General features: G+C 37.6%; 1 protein-coding gene across 1 annotated transcript in view; it reads left to right on the plus strand.

Moving 5' to 3' along the window:
• Atf-2 (Activating transcription factor-2) overlaps positions 1–12,048 on the plus strand; it is a 136,220-nt gene that overhangs the window by 32,433 nt on the left and 91,739 nt on the right. Inside the window, exon 3 of the mRNA XM_067147599.2 lies at positions 8,877–9,019. Within this exon, the coding sequence (XP_067003700.2) occupies positions 8,877–9,019 (143 nt within the window). The remainder of the gene's footprint in view (positions 1–8,876; positions 9,020–12,048) is intronic.

Consider the following 12,048-nt stretch of genomic DNA (forward strand, 5'->3'; position numbering starts at 1 on the left):
TATGTTTACTACCCAAACTTGTATTCTGCTGCTTGAAATGCCGATTCTTCTTCCACCCAAAGGAGATAAGAAGGAAATTATCTACCTCACTGAAAGCAAAATCATCTCTCAAATACTCAAAATTGTCCATCTGCTGAAGTATTCCGTAAGTGTGAATTCTATATATCTATTTCTTACATACCACTGTTCGTCATGCTAGTCTCAGGTATTCGCAGTGCCATCTGGGCAGTGCACCACGGCAACACTTGCAGTGCTCACACTTCTTATTTTATATGCTATACTTGTACATTGAAGGCAAATGAAACTTCCCTTGTTACCAACGCATTTCTGAAGCCAAATTGGGTCTCTTTTATATTTTGTTCTAGTTTCCTGTGTATCCTTTTATTGGTGATCTTCAGGGAATATTTTGAATCCATGACTCATTTAGGCTAATTGTCTGGTCAGTACAGTCTCTCATATTGGTGGTTTTTTTTGGTAAAGCTATGAATGTAGATTGAAGCTATTCTCTGGGAATAAATCTAGAGTTATAAATGGTGTTATATAAATCTACTGATATCTCTACCACTTTCCTGATCAGTGAGTTCTAATATTTCAGATCATAGATTATTGTTTATTGCAGTTTCCACTGCATGGAATATTGCTTTTGTAATGTCAGAGCAGCAGTCATTCTGTTTTTCACAAGTAAGGTTCTCCACCCTTTCATCTGCAAACAATTCTTCGACGTACTCTTTTCTACGTGCGTATTGTTCCTTCCATATCATGAATATCATCATTTTTTGTCCAGCTATTTGTTCAGCTTTAGAAAGTTGTATTTTTACCAGATAGCTCTTTCACTTTTTTATGTAAATTGAAACTATCATGTTTCAAGGCTAATCTTTCTATGTCTTCGCATTTCTTGCTGAACCACTCCTCTTTTGCCTTTTTAAATTTTCCTCTTTATCTCTATATATTGAGGCATAAAAAAGTGCCCGATGACATCATTGCACATGTACAGTGATTATATAGTGAAACAAGAGTTGTGTCCAGGTCAAGGTTGGCAGGTCTGATTGGTTCAAAACAAAGAGTGGAGTCCAGCAGGGAACTTGTCTTTCACCACTCCTCTTCATAATCGTCATGGATGAACTTTTAAAAGCAGTTAAAGAAAGGATTCAATAACTAATGCCCTGGTTTGTGCTGATGATGTAATCATAATGGGGTGTGACAGAAGCAGAAGTACAAGCTAGACTAGATCTTTGGCATGAAGCGTTTACAACCTTTGGTGTTCAGCTAAACCAAGACAGTTGGCTTGGTGATGAGTATAAACTCTCCAACTGTTCATCTAAGAATTAGAGATGAGATGGATATTGTATATGACTTTCAGTACTTGGGTAGTGTTCTGTCTTCAGACAATACTTTACATCAGGCGATTAGCAACTAAATACAGGAAGCTTCCACATTCTATCATGCTGTACGTCAAATACTTAGGGATGAAACCTTTCCGTTTAGTTTCCAAGATCAACTTGTGCAAAATATATCTGGTACCTATATTGACGTATGGTCTGGAAGCAACAACACTTACTGGATCAACAAAGGGTCATCTTCAGCCAACAGAAATTAAATTCCTCCATTCTTGTCTACAAAAATCAAAAAAGGATAAAATAAGGAATGTGAATATCTGACAGCAGCTTGGATTGGAAAGAAGCTTGCTGGAGATCTTAGAAGTCAAGAGATTACAATGGTATGGTCACATTGTAACGTTCCAGACGTTACAGTGTAATTATGTTAATTTTATTATGTGTAATTAATTCAGGAATTTAACGTCATGATATTTATCTTGGTATGTAATTGTATTATAATTCATGTTTAATCATTTGCTCACTATCATTTCATTACTTTGTAACTACGACTTGTAAACGAGGGCTGAATATCCTCATATTCACTTAGATTCTTGCGACAGTCGGTTAAAATTAACTTGCAGTAGATTTCCTCTATCTTGCCATATCACCGAGGAGGAAGGAAGGACAAATTTAGACATCAAGTTCTGAGAAAAGCGAGCACGTGTTCAAGCGTGGTAACGTAAGCTACCGTATTTCGACCAGAATTATTCAAACTGATCAACGCCTATATTTTCAAAGGAGCGTCATGTTGCCATGGATACTGAGTGAAAGGACGAATAGAAGAACAGTTGATATCTTGGTTATGGCCCGTCAACTCGAATATCTGGAGTGGGGAGAGACGTATCATCTGATTGGACCACGTGTAGCGACCTGTAATCAGCGCGAGAGAAGGTTATAAAAGGGCGTGTTGGAGCTCGTGGCTTCATCTTATGATCTTATGATCTTCTACTGATCTTCTACTGGACTTCTACGAGTTATTCTACATCTTCTACGTGATTTTCTTATTGATCTTCTACTTGATTCTTCGTCTCGATACTTAGAAATTCTGAATGAGGGGTGTAGAGCCACTCTCATCAAGAATTACGTACAGCACGGCTACAAGACCGGTTTGAACCAGTCTAAGTCAATAGATAGTTTTAATCTAGATAGAAATGAAACTTCAGAGAACATTTTCAGTAAAGTTGGAAGGATTCTTAATTGAGTATCCTCTCCATAAAACCCAAGGTGGTTCTTCTAACTATGACTTAGGGCTTATCTCCAATATATGGGATAAAGCATAATAGGGAGTGTTAGTTTTGAAGTCATTTTCCAATTAGTGGGAGATGCAATTTGCAAGGCAGGAATGGTACTTAGCTGCAGATGAAGAGATCTCAAAGACGACCGATGATGTTCCCGCTACAAGGATGGAAGCTTTCCAAGGACCAGCAGAACAAGACTACATGGTGAGCAAGCGAGTTAAAGATATTGCAAGTTTTCGCGAAGTAGAGTCATTCAATTTTTTGTTAAATTCATTTTCTATTTTTAAATTCAGTTCTCGTTAAACCGTCGTCATTTATATTAAATATAATAAATAGTATTTTTCTAGTTCATTTTAATCAGTCTGCCTTAATTAGCCTTTTGATTTTTAATTCTCCTGCTTAATGATTAGTGCACTATCACCCCACCCCTGTGATAAGAGTCTGTCCAAGCTTGATTATAAATTTTATCTTTAAGTCCTCAACTTAAAGATTGGCGCCCTTTGCTTGCTTGGTTGCATTTCTCGTATGATGATTGTTCTCCGAGAGGGGAAGCCACATAAATGCCGCTCCAACGTGTGGCGAGAATTTATGTGGCTTCCCCTCTCGGAGAACAATCATCATACGAGAAATGCAACCAAGCAAGCAAAGGGCGCCAATCTTTAAGTTGAGGACTTAAAGATAAAATTTATAATCAAGCTTGGACAGACTCTTATCACAGGGGTGATAGTGCACTAATCATTAAGCAGGAGAATTAAAAATCAAAAGGCTAATTAAGGCAGATTGATTAAAATGAACTAGAAAAATACTATTTATTATATTTAATATAAATGACGACGGTTTAACGAGAACTGAATTTAAAAATAGAAAATGAATTTAACAAAAAATTGAATGACTCTACTTCGCGAAAACTTGCAATATCTTTAACTCGCTTGCTCACCATGTAGTCTTGTTCTGCTGGTCCTTGGAAAGCTTCCATCCTTGTAGCGGGAACATCATCGGTCGCCTTTGAGATCTCTTCATCTGCAGCTAAGTACCATTCCTGCCTTGCAAATTGCATCTCCCACTAATTGGAAAATGACTTCAAAACTAACACTCCCTATTATGCTTTATCCCATATATTGGAGATAAGCCCTAAGTCATAGTTAGAAGAACCACCTTGGGTTTTATGGAGAGGATACTCAATTAAGAATCCTTCCAACTTTACTGAAAATGTTCTCTGAAGTTTCATTTCTATCTAGATTAAAACTATCTATTGACTTAGACTGGTTCAAACCGGTCTTGTAGCCGTGCTGTACGTAATTCTTGATGAGAGTGGCTCTACACCCCTCATTCAGAATTTCTAAGTATCGAGACGAAGAATCAAGTAGAAGATCAATAAGAAAATCACGTAGAAGATGTAGAATAACTCGTAGAAGTCCAGTAGAAGATCAGTAGAAGATCATAAGATCATAAGATGAAGCCACGAGCTCCAACACGCCCTTTTATAACCTTCTCTCGCGCTGATTACAGGTCGCTACACGTGGTCCAATCAGATGATACGTCTCTCCCCACTCCAGATATTCGAGTTGACGGGCCATAACCAAGATATCAACTGTTCTTCTATTCGTCCTTTCACTCAGTATCCATGGCAACATGACGCTCCTTTGAAAATATAGGCGTTGATCAGTTTGAATAATTCTGGTCGAAATACGGTAGCTTACGTTACCACGCTTGAACACGTGCTCGCTTTTCTCAGAACTTGATGTCTAAATTTGTCCTTCCTTCCTCCTCGGTGATGTGGCAAGATAGAGGAAATCTACTGCAAGTTAATTTTAACCGACTGTTGCAAGAATCTAAGTGAATATGAGGATATTCAGCCCTCGTTTACAAGTCATAGTTACAAAGTAATGAAATGATAGTGAGCAAATGATTAAACATGAATTATAATACAATTACATACCAAGATAAATATCATGACGTTAAATTCCTGAATTAATTACACATAATAAAATTAACATAATTACACTGTAACGTCTGGAACGTTACAACATGAAAAGGATGGATCCCCACAGGACTCCTCAAGCATAATTTGACCACAGTGTTCCTAGGAAGAGACCTCGTGATGTTTGGGAGAAGCAGATTTTCAAGGACCTTGAAATTAGAGATGTACACTTGTGCTGCATATGTGTACAACATCTGTGGATGGACAGGACAAATTGGAGGACGTTCGGGCTCAGCCACACTCGGTTTGCTGGAGTGAAGAAATTATTATGATGATGTTGATGATCTCTGTATATAAGTTGTATCTCTTTTTTATCCTTGTTTTTATAATCCCTTCCCATATCCATTTGTTTTAGTATGTCAGCATTTATCCAACCCATCTTACCTGCTGCTATGTACATTTTTAGAACACCATTAATTTCTTGTGTATTCTTAACATTCTCCTTTTTTTCCCCACAAACATTATAATTTCATTCTGGATTATCTTCAGTTGCTCACTAATTTGTTCTGTGGGTTGTTTTTCACTATTGGATCTCTTAATTTAGGAACTGGCATTTTATCTCTTTGTTATCTTCATATTATTTTCTTGAACTTGACCTAAAACTTAACAACTAATGGATTATGGTCTGACCTCATGTCTGCACCAGGAAAAGTTTTTACTGCTAGAACAGAGTTATGGTAGCATTTATTGATGAGAATATAATGTGTTTTATTTCTTACAGTATTGTCAGTTTGATCTGCTGGTGATTTCTGGTGATTTCTAAGTATGTAGCCTTCTCACAGCTAGGTGCTTATAATAACTAATTCTCTGATCTTGACAGAACTGTGCTAACATTTCCGATCCAAATTCTCCAGTGAAGTTGGATTCACTTCCCTTGTCATTTTTTGCATTAAAGTTGTCCATAAATATCATAATGTGTCAAGATTTAGCAATCTTCAGTGCTTGTCCAACTTTGTTGTAAAACTGTTTTAACCTTATAAGTGCTGAGTTACCAGTTGACTGTTTGGTACCTCAGTGCTGAGTTTTTTCATTTGTACGTAAAAAAAATTGTAGAAGCCTCAATTTTTAACTTATCAGTGGGGTGATTGGATAAAATGTTTATAAATCTAAATGCAAATGGAAAATCCTACACTTATGTTCGATATTATTTTGAGAGAAAACAAAATTACACTTATGTGCCCATGCCTGCATTAATACAAAGTAAAGAGCCCAAAATAATATTATTTCCAAAAATGTGTAGGCAACTAATACATGTAACTTCTTAGAAGTATATAAGTTGATTTTTTTTAAATACTTTCCAAACCTGGAATGTGGTGATAGTTAAATGTTTTCTACTGGTTGTTTGTGATGCCGATTTGTTCAACTATCTGCACCAACTCCACTGGCACAAAAGTTTCTAAAAAATCAATGATTTTTGGGTTGTCATCAAACACTACTTGGCCCTCAGAGCCTGTCACAGTTAACTCTGGTGAAGAAAAGTAATCCATCCTCCACGAAATTAGCGCTAAAATAGCTTTTGTACTCGCCGTGTTTTTCTTCTTTAGTTTAGAAGGAGGCTCTGTTTCTCTCTCACATACAATATTTTCGGCACTCTCACTTTCAAAATCGCCTAACAATTCCTTAAAATGATTATCTCCATCATCATTTTCTGCTGTAGTTAATAACTGAAAGATTCTGTGATCTGAAATAACATCGCTGCAAGAGCAACTAAATTGTTGTTCCGCCATGTATGTTTACATCACAGATGAACTCCACAGATGTCTACAGAAAAGCTCTGTAAATTACTTCCTGAAGCTATAATCTGATCAGTTAGTTCTACATAATACCCAACAGATGGCAGAACATGTCAGAGATCAAATTCGCACTCAAAAGTGAACCGGGTAACTAAAAAAAATTAAAATTCTCGTGCAGCATCTATAGACGGGCGTAGCACTGATGGACTGGCCACGTCAGCCCGTCTATAGGCGGGCGTAGCACTCATCGGGTTATTTGATCTTCACTCTTTTCAGCAGTTGGGGCATACACCTGCTGTATGTTGAGTTTACCACATCTTTGAAGTTTGAATCTGTATGGCAAGAACTCTGTCAGATATTGGCATGAAACCAGTTACAACTTGATAGGTGGTCCTGTCTACTAAAATTGCTACACTGTTCCAGTGACTTCAGTTGCTATTGCCTATGTTTAGAGCCGTCAGCCAGGTGGCAGATCCCCTATCAGTTGTTTACCTAGACTTTTCGTAAGTGATTTCAAAGAACTTCAAAATTTATCGAACATTTCCCTTAATAAAAGTATATCCTCATTTGGTTAATTATGAGTTCTCTGAACCCAACCATCTAGTCTAACACAGTCCTAACACTTTCACTCTGAAGCGCTGCATCTCATGAATCACATTATGTATCGTTCCTACCTCATAAATTGATTGTGCATTCCATGCTCCCAAATTCATTAGTAGAAGTAGTGCTTTCCTTTGTGCAGCAGTGTTCAAGGCATTTACCCCCTAGAGATCTGAATGAGAGAATTACAACTTTGGAATATTTTGCAATGGATGCTGCCATGATAATTATACTAGGAATATCCAGAGGATCTTTAGTACGGTGATTTCCCATTGCCTTCCACATTATGATGCCGTTGACCAACCTATAGTACATCTGCCTTAAGGGTTGATTTTTTTCCCAGGAACAACAAAGTGCCCTAAACCTCTACCTGTTAATATGCTTTCCAAGGAGGCCCTTGGCACTTGGTAAAGGGAGATGCCTTATCCCAGGAGTCACTCAAGAGGCTGATTGTATTGTCCAGGACACTGGATGATGGGGTCACCACATCCCTATGCAAATAACATCACTAGGCAGTGTGAAAAAACATATCACTGCTTTGTAAACCAATATCTATCACAATCCTTTCGATTTTCTACTCCATAATGCATCAAGGTACCGAAAGGAATTTTGTTTCATACTTCACTATGCTCCAGGAAAGTTAGTCATATAACATTTTTTTCATATATCATGTAATTTTTTAAACTCTGAGAACGGTACTTTTAACTGATCTCTTATATCAGTTCACTGCACACGAACAACAACATTGTAATGGCTAAGACAGTTCTCTAGTATTCCAAGATGACGTGATTATAGAGTAGAAATACTTATAAAATCTTACAGGTTCCACCTTTTTCAATACAAAAAAAATTGTTGTCAGATATTTTACAACATATCTTTAATAGCATGGGTTCCAAAGCTGTCAACATTATTTGTAAAAGGTTACTTTCATTATTCTCTACATCTCCTCCAAAGGAAGCGCTAAGTCTACGGCCATTGAGCTGAGTTTACTAAAACAAGTTTAATATGGCAAGTTTTGCAGCCAGTCTCCCTTCGTTAATATTGGGCTTTCATCATTGCAGGGATCTGGTATTGAACTGAGAAGCTTAGTCCATTTGCCAATATGTGCCCTGAAGATGTTACAGTTCTACCTAATCAGACAACAACACAAGTTTTACATTTTGCTACAAGCACCAAGTTTCAGAAGACGGCATATTTTACTATTTAGAACATAAATAATGCAAACACGACAAATTTTATTGGCATAAGATTTTTAAAGTATTATAACTGTGGAATGAACATTTTAATACCACAAATTTGAATTTAGATCTATGCTGTTTAACTCTAATATTGTATTTGACCTTGGAGTTATATGCCAACGAACTGATATACAGAGCGTAAAAAGTATTATTACTAAATAATGGAATCCAACTCATTATCCCGAGATGAGATTTTTCACTTATGTTTTTAATGTTTTGACCCACATGGTGTTAACTTGTGGTAACCTGGGGTAATTTTTAACTTAACATAATTTAATACAAGGTATTAAGGAGTTATTTGTATGAATATGTTGTATATTTTGTGTGTATTGCCAAGTTTCTCTTTACTTTCACGCAGCTGATGATGGCGCCGTACTTAGCGCCGAAACTAGTCTGCTATTAAAGATATGTTGTAAAACATCTGACAACAGTGTTTTTGTATTGCAAAAGGTGTAACCTGTAAGATTTTATAAGTATTTGTAATCTCAGTTCAATACGGGTAAATCAAGATGAAGTTTCTTATGTTAAATAAGTGATTATAGAGCTCATGCTGAGGTGACAGATTGTGTTAATGCTCTGTTTATTGCGAGTAGTTCCCATTGCTGCCACCAGTAATAACTCGTCAGATACTTAATACTGTATGTATGTAATATATGTATGCATGTCTGTGTGTGTGAATGTATGTTAATTAAAGACTTTTGTATTTGCAGCTGACCAAACTCCCACTCCTACAAGATTCATCCGTAACTGTGAGGAAGTTGGTCTCTTTCAGGATCTGCAAAATGTCAATCCCTTTGAAGAAACTTTCAGAAAAGCTGTTGAAGCTGCTAAATCTGGACAAACTCATTTGGGAGTAAGTATATCTTCTGGATTCCCCTCATGTTCTTACATACCAGTATTGAATGCCTTATGGATTAAGTTAATAAAATGATGAAAGATGTGTGACATCCATGGGTTCCGAAGATGTCAACATTATTTGTAAAAGGTTACTTTCGTTATTCTCTACATCTCCTCCAAAGGAAGAAACCTTGATGTTGGATCCCCTAAAACAACAACCATCATAACTATCACCACCACCAGGTGGCAGATTCCCTATCAGTTGCTTACCTGTCTTTTCTTAAATAATTTCAAAGAACTTTGATACTTATTTAATATTTCCATTGATGAAAGTACATCTTCATTTGGTTAATTATGAGTTCCTCTGAACCTGGCTATCTGATCTCACTCACGAGGGAACATCGGCAATGGTTGAGTCTCCGATCGTGATGAAACTTGGAAAACACAGTGAGGTAGGCCTACACGTAAAAAGATGTCAGAATCAATTTGGGTGCCAACATTCATTAGGCTATTAACTAAGGGGCCTAAAAGTTGCAGCATTTCAAGTTCCGCGCGAACAGCAATGAATACCTGCTGGCCAATGCTAAGCCGGCACACTGCCTGCCTCATGCCACACCTCTGCACCTCCTCCCCTCCCCCCTCTTATGGTTCGCCGCACGTTTCCCTTCTACCCACGCCTGCTCGTCTGCTTAGCTTTTGAATGGGACCTGCACTATACTTTGCTTCTTTTTGTACTATAATTATTGAAATCCCTAAATAACGTTCCTTTTCACGCATAATGATAATAAATAACCTAAACTAATATACCCATATTTTATTCAAATTTTATACTTTCATTTCTGCTAATTCTGGTGAGTTATCACATTCGTCGGTACAACCCGGAGTTAAGCACCATCAGGCGTGGTCAAATACGGGATGGGTACCATGTCCGACCTGCGCTTAAATGATTACTTACTTCTACAACCACCTTAAAGCTGTCGGTAGTGTCCTTAGAGTGGACATACATATAAAACTAATTAAATTAAATCACCCACCTTTAAACAATGTTAAATACAATCCTATTTAAAGAAATTACATGCCCAGGTAAAGGATTTTAATGAATGTAATGAGATTCTTAACCTCAGGATACCAAAACCTGGTTACAGGTCCAGACCTTCTTTTTATGCCCCTCCACCACTTTGTATACACTATCAGTTGTGTCATAATGAAATTACGGACCAACAACGGTTATAAACTCCAAGTTTGAAATTACTGGTATTTTCTGTATTGCGTACTGGTGACGGTCATGATTATTGTTTTAAGAGGAAGTACAACTAAGCATCCATCCTCTATATAACACTAATCAGAGGGAAAAAAGGAAGGGATCCGACACTTCCGAAAAATGAAGATATCGGCCAAAGAAAGAGAAGGGCCACAAAGGGCGTGGAAATGAAAGACTCCCTAGGCCTTGATACGTAATACCGTCGGGGTCGGAAATGAACAAGAGTTAACCAAGGGAGGTTGAATAGGATAGATGAAAGTGAGGAGCCTGGCACAAGTAAATGGGAGAAATGCTAGGACTCAGCTAAGGGCCCCATAGTCTCCAATCCACACTCCAAAGTTCAGAGCCCCTGGAGCCCCTATTAATCGCCTCTTACAACAGGCAGGGGATAGCGTGGGTGTTATTCTACCGCCCCCACCCACAGGGGGTCGTATTGCGTATTCTGGTATAAGGAATATAGATAGAATATTTTTATTTGTGCTTGTGCAAAACGATTTATATTTTGCAGTGAAAGACACAACACATTTCAATTGCAGCAATAGTTGCCAAATATAAATCAATTTAATGCATAGACAACTTTGAAATGAGTATGACATGGAATGTAGTAAAGTTTGACATAATAAGAAAGGCCTTTAAAAATAAAGATGTGCATTTATATATGCAATAGATATACAGTAATCGCAGGCAAACCTGTAGTCTTACTTTACCGGTACTTCTGTGTTATTGCTGATGAAGGTCTATGTATTCAACAAGTACTGATATTAAACTATCACACTACAGTCTTCTGGGTACAATGGCAGTTACATACATAAAAATTAAAATGTCTATTGTATGAACAACAAAAAATTACAAGACAGCACAATAAATGACTCCACATACATTACAGCGGGCAAACTCCCCATCAATAACTGATAGTAAAGAAAATCGCAATTAACAACAGGCATCATACTTTTATCAGTAGTGGTGTTCATTGTAGAAGTGTTTGACGCACAAGTCCTTTGTACACCAAGCACATTTGACAAAACCTGTATTCAGGCACAAAGATCATAACAAGCCATCACTGTCAAAGGAATTCACTACCGGGTGTTCAAAATGTCCAGGATGATCATCAAAGTACTCACTGCGGTACCACAAGTACTTCCACATGTTTGTGAATCGAGGAGATGTCAGCTGGAAATGTAACAGTGATTTCAACTTTAAGATAGTGTTACGGTGGTGCATCACGATGCCTGTGTTCATGACTCGCAGCCTGGAATAAATTCCTCTTGTCTATGTTTTCCAAATCCGAAACCCATGCATCTCAAATGGCTGACAAACTGCTGTAGTACCAGCTGGAATTGTCATAACTTCTACTTCCATGCCATGAACAAGCCCATTGTGGCCGGAGAAAGAATCTAACAATAAAATGTTTTGTCCATCGGGTAAACTTGGTTTCAAGATGCCATTATACCAGCTCTGAACTTTTGCTTTGCCCATCTTTCCAGATGTGGTGCACACGACATTAATAGTTTTGTGTGAAAATATTCTTTTCTTAACAAGGGAACCAAAAACACCATTTCTTTCCTTTAAAACTATTAGCAACGGGGAGAGTAGCTCGCCTTCTGCTGACACGGTAGGCATAATCATGTAGCTATGTGTAGTAGAGGGACCTGATTGGACCACTGTCGTAATCGACTTTTCTCCTCGGCGTGCTAATGTTCTGGTGTTGTACATTTCCAAATTAAAGCTGCTTTGATCGCTGTTAACATGTGATGGGCTGTGTAACTGTATTTTTTTCTCTTACG

The sequence above is a fragment of the Anabrus simplex genome, chromosome 5, assembly GCF_040414725.1.
Source record: "Anabrus simplex isolate iqAnaSimp1 chromosome 5, ASM4041472v1, whole genome shotgun sequence".
NCBI lineage: Eukaryota > Metazoa > Arthropoda > Insecta > Orthoptera > Tettigoniidae > Anabrus > Anabrus simplex.